We start from the raw sequence: 24,890 nt of genomic DNA on the forward strand, positions 1-24,890 counted from the left end.
TATCGATTCTTTAGATGTGTCAGCTGAATATAGTAGGACGGACGGTCCGAGGCAAATCTCCCTTGTTCCTGATTTGTTGAAAACGTCTTCATCGAGATGGAATTGTTTCGATAGACGCCAAAACATCGTGCAACTTCATTTCGGGCCATTCCAGTCTCTGACATACACACGGAGCGAAGACGCTGATTTTCTGTAACCCGTGGCATGACGTACCCGCAGTTTAAGTTGAACTTGCGTGTTTTCTACAAGAGGCTAGAGAATAACCAAACGCTATTCAGTTTTCAGTAAGAGGTCCCGATTTCAATAATAAAAAAAAAGCTTAATTTTTTACTCAGATTTAAAACTGAGTTTCGCAATTTGCAACTGCCGAATATTAACTCAGCTGCACTTTTAAAATACAAAAGCCCAAACTACTTAAGTGATCTATCCACCAAACTCAAACTGTCTGCTATGCATTAGTGTAATAAGAATTTCAGTTCATTCCAGGAAGTGCATTTTCTCAAATTTGAGTAAAAACTCAAACTAAAGTAAAATCTCCGACTTAAGTTTGTTTCGAGAAATTGGGGCTTGGGCTTAGATTTTCGAAGCTATTAGCGCTACTATAGTCGTGACTGCCATACATTAACATTAGTTTACGACTACCTTAGCGATAAGTGCGCTTCGAAAATCTAGACTCAGGAAAGTGGAGTTCGGGCTGTCAAAGAGCATGCAAAAAGTGAGCAAGTTCATCGTGCACAAAGTGCAGGTGCCACCCGTGAGGCGTGGTATCTAATTTTATGCAAAGTGCTTTGCTACGTGTGTATTTAGGATTATGTTCATAAATTTTCAACTAGGGTTGGGAACATGTATTCCGTTTATTTATTCAGTTGTGTTTTCTTTCTTTGTCGTTTTTGTGAGAGGGTGGGGGAGTAGTTTGTTCAACGCCGCACTCAGCAACGTGTGTATTTAGGATTATGTTCTTAATTTTTCAAAATAAAATAGCTTTTAAGCAATTTTATGTCGTGCGTGGTTCAAGTTCATGGATTATTTTCCGCCTGGAATAGTTAATCACATTCTGCTCTTCAAAAATCAGTATTTATTAATCACTCATTACATGACCGAAACTTTCATTTGTTGTATTCATTGAAAAAAGAAGTGATGTTTGTGATGTTTAAATAGAAAAACACATTCAACAGAACTTACTCTAACCATAAGAAATAAAGTTATACCTGTGTCCAGGGTTGGGGGGTGGGGTGCACCAGAAATGGGATTCACACGTTGCACCCATATGAGGAACCGAACCATGTCCTTCGGCATGACGAGCGAGCGCTGTGACCACTAGGCTACCACCGCCCCTTGAGATAGGAAAGAGAAGCGGTCGTAAAATAGATCGTTTCTCTGCATCTGGGTTTACAGATGTGTTTCCACCGTTATTTTTTTTTTCACGTCGGCCTCTTCGACTATAAACGCATATGTCCATTCTGCATATTTGTTATCATGCTTTTGAAAAGGAACAGATTGTTTCCTTCTATATCATTTTAGGAGAGTCACTATATTCAGTTATATTTGGCTGTATATTCACACTGAGCGCAGTGGACCCGTGAAGGTCCCGGGGTAGAATAGGCCTTCAGCAACCCATGCTTGCCACAAAAGGTGACTATGCTTGTCGTAAGAGGCGACTAACGGGATCGGGTGGTCAGACTAGCTGACTTGGTTGACACATGTCATCGGTTCCCCATTGTGCAGATCGATGCTCATGTTGTTGATCACTGGCTTGTCTGGTCCAGACTCGATTATTTACAGAGCGTCGCCATATAGCTGGAATATTGCTAAGTGCGACGTAAAACTAAACTCACTCACTCACTCACTCACTCACTCACTCACTCACTGAGCGCAGTGCCCCTTAAGAAATTACGTCTGACAGTTGAGCGTCAGCAGCAAGTTAGTGACTGACCGCAGTTTTCCTTTGTTGGCCAATCACCGCTCAACGATTACGCGGAAAAGTAAAACCTCGCAGTGCATGAAAACTTCGTGTCGACGGTGTCAATAGAAATAGTTGCCTGTGACAAAATACCCCTCATGTGGTTCTGCTTGACTGAATATGTTAGGTAAACTTTTTACGATTCCAAATAACATTGACAATGAACATACTATTTATTTTACTGAAGGCATTTATTGGCTGTTGTTTTAAAGAAATATTAGCATGTATTATCTTGCAATTTTTGAGTACCTGCCTCCGGTTAGATATAATATATACTGGTTTGAAAAGACGGTTTAGAATGACCTGTTCTGTTCTAACCTGGCTATTTTCTTTCAGATTTTGTCAGACCTACACTACATTGCCAAGAATTCGTAGGTGAACATGTTTTTCCACAAATGTTACAAAATTTGAGAGCATCTGTGTGAGGCTGGAAAACCATTTGAATCATTTACTTAATAAGCTTTTCGTTAATGTTCGTCCGGTCTTTTCATCTGTTCAAATAAAAAGCTGCTTGATGTTTCTCTCTAGGGCCGGGGCTCCGTTTCACTAAGCTCTCGTAAGCCTAAGCTCTCGAAACTTCTCGTAGCAATCGTCCATCCTATATTGTAACATAGGAACCAAGAATGCTATGAGGAAAGTTACGAGATCTTAGGCTTACGAGAGTTGTGTGAAACAGGATAGATAGGTTCCTTAATCATCAGTCTATAATAATTATACGGTATGTATTTTCTTATGTCAACGTTTGTGTGTTCAGTAGCTGCTTACGTACTTACGCTCCCCCTTTTACTTCTTTGCTATTTAAGTGTAAGAAAATAATTTTCCTGATTATGTTATTTGAAACATTCCAATTAACAACACATAACTGCTTGGGGTAGGCCTAAACAATTTTAGTATTTTACACCAGTAACTGTGATAACAGTAAAGGCCGTTTTCGCCTTTTGAATCTTCACAATCTTAAGAATTGTGCTAGGCACTTCTTAGAAAACATAGCTATATAGTAGTGTCCGCAGGGATACTCTATAACTCTCTATATAGGCTCCCTGGTGTCCGGTAAATTTCAATATACCTGTATAACTATGTGCAACCTACTCCGAAACCCATATGTGATACAACATTGTTACTCCCGCTGATATAATATGGCAGTGGAAAGGAACGAGAGTAACCGGTATATGACGGTAATAAACTGGCTTTAAATATTTGTATAGGTATGTGTACCTTATTATTCATGTAAGAGCCTTCCACGAATAGATCACCCTGTAGTAAACTTTATCCTGAGGCAATATTTCACGGGGCATTTTTCGCATTGTTCTGTTACAGAGACGCTGATTGGTTTACGTTTACTATACGTGCTGCGCATGTCTAATTCACATTACCGGAAGTTACTGGGGGTATTGAGAACCGCGGGAACGATAAGTCGTCCAAAACCATGCAAAGAGACGACGGCGATGCTTGTGGAATGCCAGACGGTTCACTGCCGCCCGATGATGAACAAGATGAACGCGAAAGAAGGAACATTAGACGTCGATATCGACAGCTTATTGACGAAATTCAAGGTCGAGTGATAGTTTTAAATAAACGAAACATAGGTCATTTTGAGGGGGATTCCCCATACTGTTTTTTTTCTCAACATACATTTTTTCATGTCGAAAACTAATTTCATATATTTTTGTTTGCAGCTGACATGTATTGTAAGATAAGAGTGATTTTAAAAAACAACACACAAAAACCACAAGCCCAAAAGTCTGAAGACGTCTTAAAGCCTAGGGCCATCATTATCATCAGTATTATTATTTTCAAGGATTAGTATGTGTATATATATGCGTCTTTGGTATCTTCAGCTGATGGGAACAAAAGTAGACCAGAAACTTTGTATGTGTCTAATAAAAAGGGATATTATCTACGTCAACGTCTATGCATTATCAGTGTTCAGGAATAGCGTCAGACCCTCTGACAAAACTAGCAGATTCACCAGTAGTCGGATAAAAATCACCAACCCGCCAGCCCCAGTGTCACATTGAATATTTTACAATGTCTTTGAGTGAAGTTGTTATTTGTGGCCTGTGACACTTGTTTGCTGTTTATAAATCTTATGTTTGTTATCACATAATGTTAATACGTTCAATGCCAGTTATAAGAAATATTAAATCTGAAATGTTTGCTTAACTTAATTCTGTAGGTCCTGTGATTTTCGGTGGGTCAGACAGACATCTGAACCTTACAAGACACAGTGTCCTGTTATTTTGAAAAACCATCGTGAACACTGCATTATGCTCATAACAAATATGTGTTGTTTGAGTAGCCAAGTGCTTAAAATATTCTCTCTTCACACAAAAGACACAATATTTCTACATGGTTGGACCATTTCTTGTGTGTCCCGCCACGATCTTGCATGAATATTGGTAGTGGTGACATTGAATCTTATGAGGCCTATATGTTGCAATATATATGTATGGAAATAAATGTGAAATATTTACCAGAACAGATCATGACAAGAATTTTGATCTGGTCCACATGGAATGAGTAGCTTACAGAGCAAATGTTTTATTATAAATGTGTCTCGCCCTAAGAAACAGAACACATCAAGATGTAACTGAAAACCCCAGTATGCATAAACTTCAGATGCTGTCTAAAGATGACTAGAAGTACGTCGTCTTTGAATAGGTCTTTAGCAACCCATGCTTGCTATGAAAGGTGGATATGCTTGTCGCAAGAGGTGACTAGAGGGATTGGGTGGTCAGACTCGCTGGCATGGTTGACATGTTATCGCTTCCCAATTGCGCTGATTGATGCTGATACTGATGATCACTGGGTTGTCTGGTCCAGACTTGATTATTTACAGACTGCTACAATATAGTTGGAATATTTCTCAGTGAAACTAACTTCACTCACTCAATATAAGTTGTTCTAGGTTTACAACTCTGTACTATTAGACATAAGTTGTACATGACCACTCAGAGTTTCAAACCAGAAGCCTTAACTATGCAAGATAAGTGATGTGAGCTTATAAGACTTGGAAATATGTTTGTTTGCATGATGAAATAAGATGAAGTACATGAGTACATATATCAAATTGTAACGCTTGCTTAGACACACATTGTTGTCTTGTAGGGTGATAGGGTAGCCTAATGGTTAAAGCGCTGGCTCATCACATGGAAGACCCAGGTTCGATTCCTCACATGGGTACAATGTGTGAAGCCCATGCCTGGTGTGATTACACAGTGCCATTTAGAAAGTGGTCATATTTGGGATATAACTTTCTTAGTAAAGTACAAATTCTAGTACTTTTTCAGTTGAGTCCCATCCGGGATTCGAACCCGCAACCTCAGAGTCAGGCACCTAATCGCCAGCACCCAATGTCAGCCACCTAGCCCGCTCAGTCACCGCGATTTCCATGGAAGCCTGTCTCTGAGGGTGCGGGTTCGAATCCCGGATGGGACTCAACTGAAAAAGTACTAGAATTTGTACTTTACTAAGAAAGTTAAATCCCAAATATGACATACGTCTCATGCCTGGTGTTCTCCAACCATGATATTGACGAAATATTGCTGAAAGCAACCTGAAACTAAAGCCACTGACTCTTTTTTTCATTTTGGACTTTAAAAAATCATCATATGGCTACAATAATTTGTGAAATTATTACTGGATTGGTCAGGGATAAAAAAATACTCTTTATTTAGTTTTTCTTCAATGTGTGAAGTTTTTGAGGGACAGATCTGTCTACAAGGTTGTGTTGTGCAAGGTTATCTCAGTATACCTGAAGTTGGACATACAGCTGTCATAGCTCTAAGGTTGTTTTTACATTGGAACCAAGATAGATAAAACACAAATTCCTAACAGACTGCTTCTTTTTCCAGTCAATAAAGAGGAACTGGCTGACCCTTCATCAGACTCACTCAACAACAAGCTCAAAGAGGCTGATGAACTCTACAAGCCAGGTAACTTATCTCTCTTTGCTTGGTACCTGTTGATGGCCTTACATCTGTCATTTCGTAAGTCTGTTTGGATTTCAAGTATGTTTACAAAGGCATCAGTAAGTACAGTGGGCATCAGCAAGTACAGTGGAAGCTGTCAAAAGCGGCATATGACCAATCTGGCAAGTTGTCAACACTGACATAATATCTCAGTCCTGTCCGTGGCATGTACATTTATCACCAGCTATACAATCCAGCATGTTGTCTATACCGGATTATTTCTTCTGTCCCGATGAGTGCTGGTTTAGACAGTTTACACTGTACTTTCAACTTATAAGTCTTAAAAGGAAGTGCAGTAATACTGGAAGTGGAACCACTAAGTCATCAACTTAGCTACTAGTGCAAAGCCCAAGGGAAGTAACATTCTGTCTAGTTTTAGTTTAGAAATTTCAGTTGAAGTAATATGGCCTTGAAAATGTTTTGCACGAAATTGTACCCTTTATTCCGTTTTATGTATTTGTGTGAATGGGTAGTAGGAGACAGGAAGGGGGTTACACAGATGATTACTGGCCATGGGACCAGATTTGGCCCTAGCATTGAAATTCATTGAATGCAGTTTGGGAAGCCTGGTGGTTAAAGCTTTAGGGGTCTCATTTATAGCTCGCTCGCTCGCTCGCTCTCTCTCTCTCTCTCTCTCTCTCTCTCTCTCTCTCTCTCTCTCTCTCTCTCTCTCTCTCTCTCTCTCTCTCTCTCTCTCTCTCTCTCTCTCTCTCTCTCTCTCTCTCTCTCTCTCTCTCTCTCTCTCTCTCTCTCTCTCTCAAGAAAATAATGCATTTCTTCCAATAGTATTAGCTATCAACCTTCGGGGAAGGTACCTTATAATTTATTCATTAAAAATTACATATTTGTATTATGATTGTAAATTAAAATTGAATTAATGCAACTTTGCATTAAAATTCGACTGTCATGGCCTGTACCAGCAAAATATTATTTCAAGCGAACCCAATAAAGTTAAATGTCTCATGTAGCACTCTTTACTAATATTTTATATGACTGAAACCAGCTCAATGAAACACCATGTGCAACAATTTTCGATGAGCAGAGTAATTGTATACATTCCACATATGGACAGGGGTCCAAAATTTTTATGAAGGCCACTTGCCACAGGGCAAGGGGATTTTTTATATGGAAGCTGTTCGTCTTAGGTTATCAGTTTCAGACAAGTCATAGAAGATAATAAGTCCTTTATTGCATAAGAGATAATAAGTCTTCTATTATCCCCCGCAACGAAGGTGTGGGGGATATGGAAACAAGGTCTGTCCGTCTATACATATGTGCTTCCTCTGTACGTTGTCTGAAGCATACCTGATAAACTTAACCAAACTTGGTACACATTTCAAGCCATGATACCTAGATGTGCCTTTTTGGGGACAGACCCGGAAATGAATTTTAATTTTTACAGTTTGCATGGAAACATGACTTCGACTGTGACTATGAGGATGTCACCTTGTCTGTAGCAGATCTCCTAAACTATGCATGCTAGCTTCATCAAGCTTGGTACATGTATTAGGCATAACCTTTAGATGTGCCTTTGGAGTTTAGAGCCAGATATGAAGTTTACTTTTTGCAGTTTCCTTGGAAACATGACTTAGGGTGTAACTATGACTGTTGATGAGGATGTCATCTTGTCTGGAGCAGATCTTCCAAACTGTTCATGCTATTTTCATCAAACTTGGTACACATATCAAGCATGATCCCAACATGTGCCTTTTGGGGATTAGATGCATACATTAATTTCATTTTTTGTGGTTTCCATGGAAACATGACTTTGGCTTTGAGGATGTTATCTTGTTCAGAGTTTATCTCTCAAACTTTAGCTTTATCAAACTGTTCTCCATGATGCATGATGACCATGATCCCAAGATGTGCTTTTCCGGAGCAGAATTTTAAAATACTCTCCTTGCACTCTGCTTTATGCACACCAAAACATTGACACACTGTAAAAATCATAATAGACAATGGATGAATAGTATTTTCCCCTGTGCAGATGATGTTAATGACTTTGTCGTCTTGTTTAGGATAGTTAGAATATGGAAAGTAATGTAAGGACAAGCCTTATGGATGAACAACTTCTTTATTCAGGTGATGCCTTTTTGATAGCAATTCTCTTTGATACATGCAGAGCTCCAGATAATTTTTCAAGCTATTGGGTATTTACTCCCATGTCTGTTTAGATATGAGTAATTGCATTTTTGGAGGAGTAACATCGTTTTGTATGCTCCCACTAGTTATAAGAATTGAGTACCTTTAACAGCGTTTTTTATCCTTAGTGGTTACTCAACTCTTCTATATATATATATATATATATGAATATCAATGCATCTCAATAGACTGAAAGTTTTAAGTAATTGTCATATCGCCAAACATTTGACAGCCTCTCCTAAACACTCAACATGGAAGTCATGTGACTTTCAGAGTAAACCCCAGACAGTGGCGATGGCTATAAGAGTTTGTGTATATAGACATCACCTACCATTAGCTAGCTGGATAGTGGCTACATGATAGTATATGTATATATAGACATCACCTACCATTAGCCAGCTGGATAGTGGCTACATGATAGTATGTGTATATATAGACATTACATACCATTAGCTAGCAGGATAGTGGCTACATGATAGTACATGTACATGTAGACATCGCCAACCATTAGCTAGCTGGATAGTGGCTATGAGATAGTATATGTATATATAGACATCACCTACCATTAGGTAGCTGGATAGTGGCTACATGATAGTATATGTATATATAGACATCACAACCATTAGCTGGATGGATAGTGGCTACATGTAGTATGTACATATAGGCAGCGCCTCCCATTAGCTAGCTGGATAGTGGCAACATGATAGTATATGTATATATAGACATCGCCTACCATTAGCTAGATGGATAGTGGCTACATATAGTATGTACATATAGGCATTGCCTCCCATTAGCTAGCTGGATAGTGGCTACATGATAGTATATGTACATGTAGACATCGCCTACCATTAGCTAGCTAGATAGTGGCTACATGATAGTATATGTATATATAGACATCACAACCATTAGCTGGATGGATAGTGGCTACATGTAGTATGTACATATAGGCAGCGCCTCCCATTAGCTAGCTGGATAGTGGCTACATGATAGTATATGTACATGTAGACATCACCTACCATTAGCTAGCTAGATAGTGGCTACATGATAGTATATGTATATATAGGCATCGCCAACCATTAGCTAGATTGATAGTGGCTACATGATAGTACATGTACATGTAGACATCGCGTACCATTAGCTAGCAGGATAGTGGCTACATGATAGTACATGTACATGTAGACATCGCCAACCATTTGCTAGCTGGATAGTGGCTACATGTAGTATATGTATATATAGACATCGCCTCCCATTAGCTAGCTGGATAGTGGCTACATGATAGTACATGTACATGTAGACATCGCCTACCATTAGCTAGCTGGATAGTGGCTATATGATAGTACATGTACATGTAGACATCGCCTACCATTAGCTAGATGGATAGTGGCTACATGATAGTACATGTACATATAGGCATCACCTACCATTAGCTAGATGGATAGTGGCTGCATGATAGTATATGTATATATAGGCATTGCCTGCCATTAGCTAATGCTGTTGTAGGGTTTGGGTGCCATGACAAATCGTACGCAAGTCAGTTTAGTTAATTAAATTAGTTAATTGATGAATGTACGCAAGGTATTATCGACCTATTGAGTCTAGCTTTACTACTCTGCATGAATCTGTATCAAATTGATGCATCATCTGAATAAAGTTGTTCATCCATAAAGCGTCTCCTTTCATAAGTCCTTTATTGCATAAGAGGTAAAAAGTCTCTCTTTTTTTTCCATCAATAAGAAGCTAAAGAGAGTGCATATGGCTCAATGTAGATCATATGGGTCAAAATATTGTCGAAAATTTGTGACATTGTACCATTTAATCCTGTGCTTAGTATAACTGAAAACAGATAAGATGAATAATACAAAGTGTATTGACTTTCACATGGCATATTTGTGTGTATCTGTAGCAATAGATGTTTTTAATTCATTATTTTTCACCTCTTAATGAGGCAAACATGATATGGTTCATGAATAAATAAAGTATTTATTGAAAATATTGACTAGTGAATGCTTTTTGTTTAATATCAAGAAAATGAAATATCAGATATGTCATTACGTCCTTAGGCAGAACCATTTCATAAAGCAATAGAGCAATCCGTTACAGCAGTGCCACTTACAACCCGAGGGTCTCGGGGTGGAATAGGCCTTCACCAACCCATGCTTGCCATAAAAGGCGACCATGCTTCTCATAAGAGGCGAGTAATGGGATCGAGTGGTCAGGCTCGCTGACTTGGTTGACACATGTCATCTGTTCCCAATTGCACAGATCAATGCTCATGCTGTTGATCACTGGATTGTCTGGTCCAGACTTGATTATTTAGTGACCACCGCCATACGGCTGGAATATTGCTGAGTGTGGCATAAAACTAAAGTCATTCACTCACTACAACCTAATGGCAGAACAGTAGGAGGCTAGGCTAGTCACATGTTTGGATATGTTGTAGTGTTTGGGAATTGGTTAAAATCATAATTTATTATTGGCTCATAACAACCATCAATCATCACAAATAATTGGTTAGCATCATTTATCAAATTTCCCTGATTGTTGTTAATGCACAAAAATAATAGAAAAAAACGTTTAGTTCTTTTATTGTTGGTTTGGTGTTTTTCTCAAATTGCACACAGCGTATTTACAGATTTCACATCTTTAAGGATGAGTAGTATGTTGGAACATAGACTTTTAAGATAAATTCAATCATGACTTGGAACTAACTTGTAGTGCTTATAAAATGGAACATACAAAAGCAACCTTGTGAAAAATATTGCTATGCAAACAAGTGTCCTAAAATTGTTTGTGTCTGATTGTGAGAAAGTAGGATCAACTGTTTGGTAATTAAATCGTTGTGGCCAGTCTTCCATGATTTAAATGAATCAGACCACTGCTAATGTGTTGTACATATTCCATTGATAAATAACGTGATCCAAGCAAAGAACACTCTTTTATAAATATTGAATTATAATGTCCATGAATAATGAATTGAATTCATGAGGGTATACGATTTGAATGCGATAACAAATACATGAGTGCATGGTAGCAGGACAAGTAATGAGTGTGGTTTGTTTCAGTTAAGAAGGCCCGAGAGGCGGCCCTGGACTCCAGTGTCCTGGTGATGATCGCCAATATCGGCAGGTTGAAGGCTCAGGCTCTCACTACAGAGTTTGTCAAGTTCCAGGCCACCGAGTTTGCAGAGAAGTTGGTAGGTTAGAGATTGTTCTGTTGTTGGATTGGTTGGTTGGGTTGGGTTGGTTTAGTTGGGTATTTGGTTGTTTGGCTGGTTGGTTGACATAAGTCCTGTTGTCCACAGAGTTTTGGTTGGGTGGGTGTTTAACGCTGCACTCTGCAATATTCTAGCTATACAGTGTCAGTCTGCAAATAATCTAGTCTGGACCAGACAATCCAGTGATCAACAATATGAGCATCGATCTATGCAACTGGGATACCATTTATCCTGGATCTTCATAGGTCTTTTGTCGCAAAGCTGAAGTACCTACATAACATGGAAAGGCGGAAGCAAGGATGGATAAACCAGTGATCAACAGCATGAGCATTGACCGACACAATTGGGAGGAAAATATTGGGAAGGAAGCAAGCAGGCGATTGTGGTTAATGCAGAAAGGGACAAGAATGTAGAGGTTCATCTGAACCTTTAAACTAGAGTCTAGAAGACCCCCAGTTAATTATTTCAAGCCTCTTGCTGGAGACCCATGAAGGTCCAGGGTAGAAAAGGCCTTCAGCAACCCATGCTTGCCATAATAGGTGACTAGGCTTGTCGTAAGAGGCAACTAACGTGATCAGGTGGTCAGGCTCGCTGACTTGGTTGACACAACACATGGCAGCTGTCTGTAAATAATAAATCAAGTCTTGACAGACACTGCAGTACTTAACATCTTCAGCATTGATTTACACATTTGGAGAGACGATATGTATATACAGGATATATGGGAATCCTGTGAAGTAATTAAATGGTTTAGAATTCTGTATTGTAACATTAATAATTACTACTATTATGGCCCTTTGTGTTCCTTGTCATGTTAAGAATCTGGTACAGCGAATAGTGCAGATTTTTGTTTGCATCCGTTCTGTATATTTGCACATACAGGATACACATTTCCGCTGTTCCAGTTACACTTCTTGAAAATTTATGGTAGGCAGGATTTATAAAAAATACTTTGGCTTTTTAGATGAGAATTACGAAATAATAACACCTTTATCAGTGTGTAATTGTTTGTATGATAAAGCTTGCAGCCATCATTTTGACTTTATCTATCAGAACGACCAACGTCCATCAGTTCTTGGGGCAAAAGAAAGGTAAATGAAGGCTGATTTTATTCATACCACACTGAAAAAATTGAGAGTCGGCACCAGAACTCAAGGGTCAGTCTGGTGATGGGAATACCAACTCAACAAGTCAGCAACTCATTTGGTATAATTGTGTGTAACTGATAACTGTTAATCATGAATTTTGTGGACTGTGCATACATGTCTGTTATGTTTTTGCTTCTTTTTTGGGGGGTCAAAACAGGCGTTTTTGGGTTTTTTTCAGAAACTTGGGGGACATTTCTGTGTGACTAATTACTTTTAACATTTTAACGCATGAATGAAGGGGTATCTTAGAGTAATTCTTTAAGTGTATTGTATCAAGAAAGAGATTAGAGTCTCTACTTTCATTGACACAAAGATCAACCCTGCTGTTGCCATGGTTATGTGATAGTTGTTTGCTTCTATAATTCAGATAACATTCGTGAGTGGTCAGCAGTTGCAGGATGGGCAGAGGATATCCCACAATGGTTGGGACCGACTCGGACAAGCAGTCCAACCCTGCTTCAGGAGAGTTCCACCTTTCCATTTTATGTAGGTACTACTGCCTCTGGACAACAGATCCATTAAGATCCAGGTTGCATTTGATCTCAAGCAACCTATGCTTGTTGTAAGAGGCGACTGACAGGATCAGGTGGCCAGACTCACTGACTTGGTTGACACATGTCATCATATCCCAATTGCATAGATCGCTTGTTGATATTTTATTAACAACTTGTCACATTGCTGAAGAGTTCATTTGCGGCATCACTTCATCTACATGGCGATACCACGTTTTTGGATACACTATACCTTTTTGGGGTGTGGTCTAATGTAACGTTCTCTTGCACTAGAAAACATTCCAAACTACAGATATAGTAAGTATATACATGTATGTGAAAGTCCTTCAGAGATCCTTACAAAAAACTGTTGTTTCTATGTTGTCAGGTATTCAATACAAATTCAAATCGAATGATAATAAATTAGTATTTCACGTTTAGGCACGGATCATTTGAACCGGGAGAGATCCATCCAAAAACTAAAGATGGTCGAAGAAAGGTGAAAGAAAAAGATGATATTGTTGGTCAAGCGACAATACCTAGGCAGGTAAATCACTTCCCTTGTTTTCTAAACTATACTTTGTGTGCTGTATCGATCAGCTAAAGTCTGTTTACTTGTTACCATCTTAGCTGCAGCAATCAGGGATGTTGACTGGTATAGCATGACAATAAAAGAGTGTGAAAAAATATTTCAGCTGATGGTCTTTTTCCAGTTGTGATTTCTGCTGTACAGAGTTGCTGCCCTTTGTGGTTATAACTTTTATGCATCCATCAGTGTTTGCTGTAGACATAAAATGGAAAATTTAGGCCTCATGACTCCCTAGGGTTCAGTATGGAACTTTCATCAAGACGTCTTCTGTGATTGTTTAATAACAATAAAAAAACAAGGTAAATCGTGTCAGGTATTTAATCAGCACTGAGCAGTTAACTGGCAAACACTAAACTAAGTAGTTTTAAACAACAGCAGATTACAAGCTTAGATTATCTGAACTTGGGCCCAGTAGCAATGCGTCAACAATAACATAAGCTTTTAAATTCACTGAGTATTTGACATAATTTATGCATCAAATACGCAGGTTTTCTGTGTCATGGTAGACATTGATCCATTTTTCATACTTACTTGAGATTTCTCAATATGAGATGGCATACACAGGTCTGATGAAACATGTTTTATCAAAACTAAGTAACCACAGTAGGCAATTTGTACCTTTCCATAGACTAATGGTGGTCAATGCGGACGCATCACTTGTGAATTTGTGAAATTTCATTTCTAGACATTCTGCCCTCTGCACATACATGATTTAGATACAGGAGTTGCCGATACCATCAGGTATGCGCAGGCCCCTCGGGGTGATCTGTTTTTGATGACTGACCCCAGGGGAATAGCCCTCTGCACATAAATGATTTGTTATTAAACACTGAGAGAAAACAACTCTAGTAACCAACAATAATATGGCTTTATGTTAGTAACAGTATGGCAATAAACAGCGGGGATTGGGATAGAGAACTTTGTATGTTTATTTCCTAACTGCTCTAGTTTCTCTGACTTTCTATTAGTAGCAGAATCTTCTCGGTGACCCAATGTTTGTTTCTGATTTCCGCAGTCTTGAATAAAAAACCAAATGAGTTTTATTCACCTGCAAACAGACAGAATATGAAAAATAAATTAATACCTTTTCTTTCAGTCAAATTGTAGAGTACCCATCGGAATTATTATCATAATATCGTCATATCATACCCTCATTGTATTGTTATACCCTGCTGTATGTGTTGTTTTCAGTTACAAGACTTTAGTGAATCTGACAAGAACGAAGCTACTACGGCAGAGGTGGAGAAAATCCACAATTTGTTGATTCAGCAGTATGACTTGCAAAACAGTAAGTGTGATTTTGTAATTGTCAATTTGTAAATAAAGACCAGTTGGGGTCAAACGGTATACAACGGTATTAGTAGAACTGCAGTATTGTGCCTTCTGTTGGTATGTTGGTATACTGTAAGGCAGTCCAAACATTTGGTGTTTTCATACCATCGTTTTGTCTTGTCATAAACTGACAGTTTTGTTCATTCAAAAAAACAAAGTATATGGTTATTGTTGACCCTTGTTTCCAAAGTTTGGTTGTTCTCTTGTCTGCAGTATGATCATATCTTGAGTGTTGAATCAAAATGGACCAAACCGAGGACCTTGTACTGCAATAACGGTACCACGGTGAGAGTGTACCATTTCACCCCTAAAACATCAGTTGTCATGTCACAGTTTGATCAAAATGTCCATGACACCTGTTTGCATGTTGGCTGAGACAGTTTTGAAAATTCGCCTGACTCACTTTGGGGGATAGTCCTTCAGACCCCCATGTTTGTGAAACCATGGACAAAAGTCACATGATAGTGTTTGCCTTTACAGATAACCCACTGTGTTACTTTGAGTTTGTCGTCAATCCAGAGTCCTTTGGTCAAACAGTGGAAAATATGTTTTACACATCTTTCCTAGTCAGAGTGAGTATATTTTGTTGACTGTGATACTGTGGAAAATGGTCAAGAGATTTTCTCTGTCACACTCCACTGGTTGAGGAGAAGAGATATTTTGAAACCAGTGTCAATGCTGGGATGATGGTTTATATATGTATATCATACATGTGTTGATTAGGTTCGTAAACCTTCAGCAAAAATACTGTTTTGAAAGTGCCATGATGTAGTGTGGGGAACTTGTTAAAATGTCATAATTGATGACTGGTTCATTACAACCAGTCAGTCATCGAAATTAATTGATTAGCATTATATATCAAATTCTCTTGTTATGTTCATAAGTGCACAAAAGCTTTGGGTTTGTTTTTTGGGTTTGTTTTTTTTTTTTAAAAATTGCACACAATCCATTTGCAAATTTCACATCTTTAAAGGATGAGTAGTATGTCAGGAACACAGATTTCCTGGAGCCTGTAAGATAAATTCAGATTTCAATCATGACTAGGAACGCGCTTGTGCTTTTGAATTGTAAACTTATTGACACAGACAAAAGCAACCTTGTGAAGAATATTGTTAATGCAAACAAGTGTTCCGAAATTGTTTGTGTTCAATTATGAGAAAACACGATCGATTGCTCTGTGGTTCAGTCACTGTCACCAATCATTGATTATTTCAATTAATCATACCACCAATACCTTCAAAGTGATGAATATGTTAGCAGGTGTGGAAGCAGCTGAAAGAGCTATGTCCCTTGTTTGATATTTTGTTGCTTTTCATCCAGTGAAAATTACGAGGGTAGTTCTCATTACAAGATCATGTTATATGCCCTCTGGCCATCTGTCAATATGTTGAAGACCGAACAATAATGAGACACCATTGTATTCCCTGTGTGGAAACTAGACTACACAAGATGCAGGATTTAAGTCTCAAGTATTGTAAAGAAAAGTCTGAATAACACATGCTTGTGTTACTATTTGATATGTAAACCTTAAAGTTAAGTCATGTTGTGATCGTTAGGTCTTACATCAACAGTTCTAACATTTTACATTTCAACTGAAATACTGTTCATTGTTGAGGCAGTTGAGTAGCCTAGTGATTAAAGTTTCATCACTGAAAATGTGAGTTTGAACCCCACTTTCGTGCATTGTGTTAAGCACATTTCTGGTGTCCTCCGCAGTGATATTGCTGGATTACTGCCAAAAGCAGAGCTAAACTCAACTCAGCTCACTCAATGTATTGTCATGAAATATAACTCCAGCATTTCTGTTGAGTTTGTTAGAATTATTCAACTAATTAAGGATACACAGGACTCAAATTCCTGCATCCTATGCACTTAAAAATTGACATGCCATGGAATCTGTTAGGGCATCCTCAGGGAATATTCCAAATAACAATAGGTTGTCACTGTGGCCTAAAAGAAAAAATGTTGTTCCACTTACCTGACTATCCCATGAGCTCTGTTGCCAACACTGTTTTTTAAGGCCAGACCAATTTTGTTTCTTGTTTTACTGATCCGTCTGCCGTATTTTTTCAAGAATATGAAAAAAAATAAAAATCAATTTCCTCACTCCAAAAATATAATCCTAATGTTTTTATTGGCTAAAATGTAAACTCACAAGAAAATGCGTTTTAGGTTGTTGTTTTTACCAATATTCACTTCATTAATTGCCAAAAGTAAATTACTGTGAGTGTTAGGAGTGAAGGAGTGTTATTTTAATTGGAATTTTTTTTTTAGGTTTTCAGAGGACAAAAATCCATATAACAAGAAATAAAATTGGTCTGGCCTAAGCAACATAAAAAAAATAAGCATTTAGATAACATCATTTTTTCCCAGGACATCAGTGTCATTTTGTTGTCCAGGATCCCTGAAAGTTAAGAGTATGAGTCCTAGGGACCATCAAATTCAGGACTCAAGATACTTGTAATCTCAGTAATTAGTGTGCTCATTAGCTCTAAGCATGGCCCTTGGTTTATATCAGTCACGGTAATGGCAATGTGATGTTTGAACAGGATGGTTATGCGGAGATCTTTCTTGATGATGATAAGCTGCCTGTGATACGTGAGTATGATTTAAAACATGTACTGATTTGTTGCTCATTAGGAGGAGAGAATGTCCATGATCTGGTGCTGATTTCCCCCTCCTCCCTCCCTCTCCCTCTCTCTCTCTGTCTCTCTCCCCCTCCCTCCCTCTCTTGCTCTCTCCCCCCTCCCTCTCTCTCTCTCTCTCTCTCCCCCTTTCTCATATATATCTCATAAGCCTTGATAATGATAATTATCATTTTGTTTTGGTGAAGGAAGAAAAATGACATCATTCATTCATTCATTCATTTTCAATACAAACAGAATCATGAAAAAAGAAACATACTACTTAAATAAATCTTTTGCAGATAAGAAATGGCTGAGAGATTAGTCCTGATGTCAGTAAATACTTAGTCGTAAAGTTCATAAAATTTCTTCATGCTACAAATTATCTTTCATTTGCCATTGATGCAGACTTTGTTCAAATCCCGCTGCATACATGTTTTTCTTGAATTTGTTCTATCGTAATTTGATAAATGGTAAGGAGAAAAAGAAGTTCTATCATTGCCAAGTGATATAAATGGCATTCAGTGGGTCATGTCAAGGGTGAAGGAGCCATGGTTTGCGTTATTACACCCCTTCACACTTGAGGCGGAATTTCCAAATGAAAATTTCTGGAAATGTAAACTGAATTCGATTTCCTGAATGCATTCCAACTCAGTTCTTATAACATGCATGAACATTTTAAACATGTCCTAAACTTTTGAGGTACATTCGCATGGAAAAATATCGAACAGTTTTGAGGTGCATTCTAACTGCATTCTAAGTATTCTTACTGCATTCTAACTGCATTCTATGCACTCTTACTGCATTTGAACTTCCTTTTAAGTATTTTCAACATATCTGAGTTGAAACAGAAAAGACAAGCCACTTCAAATGCTATAAGAATGTCTCAGCTGAGTCAGAATGTATCTTGATTACTACTGTACTTCAAGTGGAGTATTCTTAAAATTTATCAGAATATTTCAATTGAAGTTGGAATACAGCTCGAATGTACCTTCAATACATCTCAGATAAAGTCAGAATGTCCTGAATGCTCTTCAGATAAGCCTGGATGTCATCAGAACACCACCAAATCGCATAAAACCATGGCCACCTGTCACTGAAATGTCAGATAGCATTTGGGAATTGCTTTCTTACAAAGCTTGAAAAACGGTTCAAGTTTTGGAAATATTATTTTTCTAGCTGATTCTCCTTGATACCTTTCAGTTCAAAATATGGATCAAGGACAACATTTGTCATATTTGGGTTTTCACTTTCTTAGTGAAGTTCAGATTCTAGTACTTTTTAGGTTGAGTCCCATCCGGGATTCGAACTCGCACCCTCAGAGTCAGGCACCTAATCACCAGCACACAAAGTCAGACGCCTAGCCTGCTCAGCCACCGTGACTTCCACAGAATGAAAGTCGGACAACTGGTAGTCTAGACTGCGTACTTTGTGTACCCCTCTGATGAATGTAAATTGGCACGGCTCCCATGGCCGAAAGCTATGATTACACAATGCCATTTAGAAAGTGGTCAAATACAACATATGTCATATTTGGCGACTGGGTGCCTGACTCTGAGGGTGCGGGTTCGAATCCCAGATGGGACTCAACCAAAAAAGGATTAGAATCTGTACTTTACAAAGAAAGTGAAATCCCAAATATGACATATGTTGCATTTGACCACTTTCTAAATGGCATTGTGTAATCATGTGTTAAGGAGCCTTAAAGCCTATGTGTTGTATTGACAGAGCCTGTTGGGGAAGGCGATGTCCAGTCTGGGGCCAATCCCAAAAGACAGCAAGTGGTCATATCGATGACACCACAGAATTTCAGGGTAAGTTCAACATATTCCCCTATGGCAGTCATAACATGGAGCGTCTGAAGCAGCTGAAGCATATTATCTAGTATCAGTAACCATGGTAACAAGTGTTAAGTGCTTGAATTGAAGGATCGAAAAGCTCGAAAGCCTGAAGGATGCCTATGATTTAATTCTTCATTTTAGTAGTTTCTTTCCTAAAACAAAAAATACACATGGGGAGTGCAGAGGTGTTCACATGATACACTCTTTATTACAGGATTTTGAGTTCCATGTTAAAGTGACATCACTGATCACATAAAGGCATGTGTGTATGTGTATCACTCCTAAATGTTGTTCAAAGAATCACTGATCATTTTACTCAGCTGACACACATAAAGTGACACTAAACTCGCTCGCTCACTCTGACAGTTATGTCCCATTTCTTCCAGGACATTTGCAAGACATTTAAAATTGAAGCTCCCTTGATACCAACGCGACCCATGTCCCAGCCTCTGCTCACAGAGAGGGGCACTCCCAAAGGAAAAGGGAAAGGCAAGAATAGGAGCAAATAATTTATTTATGGTGAGTTTCCTTTCAGTGATCTGTGAAAACATTTCAACAGCACATATTTACAGTTTTCCTAGAAATTATTGTGAAAATCTTCATTTCCTAATGCTGATAATAGAATTTTAAAATAGATCTTACATTATGTAGTACTGTACTCTATGGGAGGCAACTCTTGGAGTCTTAAGAATGAATCAAGAGTTACCTCCCCTGGCGTAGAAGACAGTTTCCTTTATTGATGTGGCAGATTTGATAGCAGGAGAGTACAGAAAGCTGGTTCAAGATGATATGGTGTGACTAGTACAAAAGAGATAGCTGTAGACATGCCATTCCACTGTCTACAGTGTACAGAACTTTGAAGAATATTCTGTCACAGGACAAGCAGGGAGGCCAATGAAGTTCAGTACTGCGAATCACCAGCAACTGGGTCACATTGTTAGTAAAGGAAAGTTGCAAAGCTTGAGAATATGAGAAATGTGATGATTATCCAAGGACCTCCTCAGGCATGTAATGGAACCCGTATGCTAGAATTACACAGGCGTAACTGAGTGGAAAAGGAGTGGAGTGGGATATCATCACGTGGAATGACTGTCATGTATTTTCACTGGACATTTGAAGAAGGAATCATATGTTGACATCATTAGATGATCATATGAACACTGTATGAAGATGACTGGAATCTCCAGCATGATAATAAGCAAAAACACACTGAGGGCTGCACAAAACACTGGTCGTACAAAAACTTTCAAGTTGTAGACTGGCCCAGTTACAGACCAAATCGTAACCCATTTGACAATTTGTGGGGACTAGTGAAGGACAGAATAAACACTGTATGAAGGTGACTGGATTTTCCTGCATGGTAAAAACCGAAAACAAACTGTGGACTGCACAAAACAGTGGTTGACAGATGACAGTGTTGAAGGTGTGGACTGGACCAACTACAGCCCAGATCTTAAGCCTAATGAGATTGTATGAATACTTACAAACAGCAGAATAAATCAAAAGGGACTCATTGATATTGATATTGATATCTATGACGATGTGAAGATTGAAGTGGTCAAATATTGGGATACACTGTCTGGATTTCCAACAAACTTTAATCAGTAGTGCACCAAGGTGCATTCAGTCATGTATTGCAGGACAAGGAGGTCTCAAGAAGCACTTAAGTGACACTGTAAGAGTCATATCTCAACTTATTCATTGAAGTAAAACTTCTGTGGCTTATGTACTTGACATTTGTGGAAACAACTTTCTGGAAATACTGTACACAAGACCCCCAGACCCCATTCTCTTCATTTTTCACTTCAACCTGTTCTCATCCCTGTGTAAAATGTTCTCTGTAACTGTGCTTATGTTTCATTTCAGCATCTACTTTTGTTACTCTATCCGTCATGTGCCATAACAAACAAGTGGAGGCAGCTCATCACAGCAGACAGAGCCAGCAAATCGCTATGCAGCTAACATCATCCAATCACAGTGCAGCTTACAGATTCACTGCTGGATGTGGGTCTTCCTCCCCATGTTTTATGACTGAACAGTGCAATTGGGTTTTAGATTTAGAATGGAGTAGCCATTCTCAAGGTCTGTGATCTCATGTTTGCTGTACAGAGTACAGCAGATGAACTCAAATTGTGCCTCCTGGTGTGATTTTATCTCTAATGAGACTTTTATGTGTTCATTGACTGCATGTATTAATGAGAGATGTATTCAACAGGTTACAATACTTCACTCCTGGTGCTTTGTTGAAACAACGACTCTCCACAAAGCATTCTTAGCATTAGCTGGCTGTGGGGTAGGCTAGTGGTTAAAGTGTTCGCTCGTCAGGCCGTAGACCCATGTTCTATTCCACACATGGTACAATGTGTGAATCACATACAAATAAAGAAAATATTCCAGGTTAATTAGGCAAATCCAGTCAATTAGTGGGAGCCAGTGGTATAGCTAGTGTGATGCCCATTTCTGTTTGTCCCTTGCCATGATGTTGCTGGTATATTCCTAAAAGCAGTTAAAACAAATGAACAGAAATGATAATATAGGTAAGTAGTTAGTTGTTTATAATAATCAGTAACACGATAAAAAAATTAGGTTATTTGACCTTGTTTGTTGGTTTTGTTTACTTTCAGCTCTTTTACGTTTATGGTGACTTAGCTAGGCAAAGTGTATTATACGTGGACATTATGATTGTTTATCATTTTACACATGTCACTTTCAATATCAGATTTCATTAGCCACCAATGAGGACTTGAATTAAGGTAATATAGTTTAATACAGATAAGGAGATACAGTTTGATCCATCAAATATGTGAATGAATCATGGCCTTACTGTACAGTTTAAAGTAACATTTCTTAATGTGTATCTGAAATAAATAGTAATAATTATGTATATCTATTCACCAATACAGTATCACATGGTTTTGTTTACTTTCATTTTTTTTTTGTCAGGCTGTAAGTAATTGACTCTTGACCAAACAATCCAGTGATTCTGAGCATCAGTCCTGACTTCCTGATCCTGTCATTTGTTTTTGATCCTCTCTACATGCATGGCCCATTGAAGGCTAGTTCTAATCCTAGTCCGGTAAGCTTGGCAAAGTGTGTTATGCATGGACATTATTATTTATCATTTTACACATTACGCATCAAGTGTGCGAATAAATCAAAGCCTCTCCCTCCCTCCCACTCTCTCTCTCTCTCTCTCTCTCTCTCTCTCTCTCTCTCTCTCTCTCTCCTGTTTGTTGAGGTTACCCTGTACAAAAGGCTCAATAATGTAGATATAATTCAGAAACTGTAGTTGAAGTAACATAGTCAATGGACAGACAAATGAACTCCTGTATTCTTTTGTCATGTTCAGTGTGGTGTTTTTTCCAAGCATCACTTCAAATTCTAGTTTCAACCTATGCACATAGTTACGTAGCTAAAGTTACACATGTTAAGGGATTGATACAATAGTCAAGTGGTTGAACCCTTTTGTCACACTAAAGTGTCAGGTTTGATTCTCACTTGGGTACAATGTATGAAGCCCATTTCTGGTGTCCACAGCCATGATATTGCTTAAGATAGCGTAAAACCTTACACAATCACACTTATTAAAAGAAAAACAGCAGAAAGTTTGATCCCAAACTGGTGTTGTGGTAGATTTGAATCCTGATGACGTTTCTAGGCTTGTCACTTCCATTCCTGTGCTCCAGGGTTTCACCAAGGTGGTTGCCTCCGAGACCTGCATAACTTTTAGCTTTCCATCACCTAAATCAAGAATTTAGCCCAACTCACAAGTTGAATGTCGTCATGTTGAGGGTACAAAACTCAGAAGAAAAATTTCAGCCAGTCCACAGGACTGTGATTACACAATGCCATGTAGAAAGTGGTCAAACGTTGAATGTTGAATGTCGTCATGTTGAGGGTACAAAACTCAGAAAAAAAATTTCAGCCAGTCCACAGGACTGTGATTACACAATGCCATGTAGAAAGTGGTCAAACGTGACATATGTTATGTTGGGCTGGTTAGATGTAAAACTTGCCAGTTCTGACCAAAACTTACTGCTCACGAACAGTTTAGGTCAGGCAAGCGACTTGGTTTATCATCCAATTGGAACTCATCATTTATTGTTACAAATGAATTAATAATGATTTATTATCCTGAAATGGATGAATATCTTCATATGCTCACCTAATTTAACCCGGCCTTTGGGCAGGTGAATTTGAGAATTTGGCGGTCAGTGTTGAACATCACACATCCCAGGCAGTCAGACAGGCAGGTATTTCAAATACTGCATGGTAATATAGCTTACTTACTAAGAAGGGCTGTTCTCGTAGTTGATTTATTAAAGACAATCACTTGTCTAAGTGACTGAGGCAGGTTTGATTCCCAACATATGCAAAATATGAAAAGAAGACTGTCCAAACAATATGCTGATAGAACTGTTTACTACTTGCAAGTCCATATTTTGCATTATTTTTTGAGGAGACAATTTAGTTTAAAGAGTGTTGAAATGTGTACAGTTACCATAATTAGGTATTGATTTTGAAATTCTGATTATCATTGCCTTTATCTCACAGTGCTTGTATGTAATGAACACTGTCATCTTTAATGAATTCTACCATTGTTGCTTTGATCTTGTTAAATATTTCACCATCTTCATTATATACAAGTTGAGATGAATGTACTATGGGACTCACCATAGGTTATTTTCAAGTCAACTAATATTACTGTAAGCAGGGATTGGGAAAGGCAGGGGCCATTGGCCATTTTGCACAGTCGAATGAAGAATGGTCCCTTAAAATTTGGAAGTTTTGCTATTAATGCAAGGGAAGTGGCCCATTCAAAATTCAGAAAATGGCTAATAATCCTGAAAATGGCCCATTGCCAATCCCTGTGTCAGTAGTTTTTTTTTGAGAAATTTAGTCCTGCCTTACATGTCTATACCTTAAATGCATATTCAGGTTCATGTATGTGAAATGCTTGTAAAATGCTTCCAAAGATACTGAGTTAAGCAGTTAAAGATTCTGGAGTAATCTAATGGTGGCTAGTCTCAGTACTGTGCTATGAGTAGGATGGAGCTGTCGACTAAAATACAGCTCTCAGTTAAATCTGACTGTCAACTAGGATCCAGTCATAAACAAGGATCCAGCCCCCAGTTAGGATCCATCTGTCATTTTGAATCCAGCCATCAGTTAGGATTCAGTTCCTTATTATTTTTGTCACAGTGATGGGAGCAGAGAGGTAGTTGAATTTGCTCATCACTCTCACTTGATGGATACAACATTTTAAGCTTATCTCTGATATACCATACTGTAATATTGAGGAAATATTGCTATAGCTCAGTGAGCCTTACAGCTTTCAGTGAGATAAAGAACTGTCCCCAAATATACATGCTGCTGTACTGTAATTTTGTTCAAGACAGTTAAGCCGGATGGCTCCAGGTTTTAATGTATTGTTATGTTGGTTTTAGTCATAAGGCTAAATAAAAAAAAGTTAAATGTTTCTGAGACATTGGCACGTCTCTATTATTCGTGCGGGTGACAATTTTTTATTGCCATTTGAAAAAAATAATTTTGACTTGATTGCATCCTGATCATCCAT

The 24,890-nt window shown here is 38.4% G+C and overlaps 1 protein-coding gene across 1 annotated transcript; it reads left to right on the forward strand.

The window, feature by feature from the left end:
• Positions 1–3,315: 3,315 nt before the first annotated feature.
• LOC137265320 (EP300-interacting inhibitor of differentiation 3-like) lies at positions 3,316–23,112 on the forward strand. The gene is made up of 11 exons (XM_067800689.1): positions 3,316–3,513; positions 5,815–5,895; positions 11,136–11,266; positions 12,803–12,921; positions 13,368–13,473; positions 14,707–14,803; positions 15,328–15,419; positions 17,397–17,445; positions 19,200–19,285; positions 19,699–19,831; positions 21,179–23,112. The coding sequence occupies exons 1-10, from the start codon at positions 3,387–3,389 to the stop codon at positions 19,819–19,821; spliced, it is 1,011 nt and encodes a 336-aa protein (XP_067656790.1). The 5' UTR covers positions 3,316–3,386; the 3' UTR covers positions 19,822–19,831; positions 21,179–23,112.
• Positions 23,113–24,890: the final 1,778 nt, after the last annotated feature.

This window comes from Haliotis asinina, chromosome 15 (genome assembly GCF_037392515.1).
Source record: "Haliotis asinina isolate JCU_RB_2024 chromosome 15, JCU_Hal_asi_v2, whole genome shotgun sequence".
In the NCBI taxonomy this organism is placed as follows: domain Eukaryota; kingdom Metazoa; phylum Mollusca; class Gastropoda; order Lepetellida; family Haliotidae; genus Haliotis; species Haliotis asinina.

Excerpts from the sequence above, each read along its gene's own strand:
- LOC137265320 (XM_067800689.1), top strand. The coding sequence starts at position 3,387 with ATGCAAAGAGACGACGGCGATGCTTGTGGAATGCCAGACGGTTCACTG. Across the intron at positions 5,896-11,135 it reads TGATGAACTCTACAAGCCAG|TTAAGAAGGCCCGAGAGGCG; the intron begins GTAACTTATCTC and ends GGTTTGTTTCAG. Across the intron at positions 14,804-15,327 it reads GCAGTATGACTTGCAAAACA|ATAACCCACTGTGTTACTTT; the intron begins GTAAGTGTGATT and ends TTGCCTTTACAG.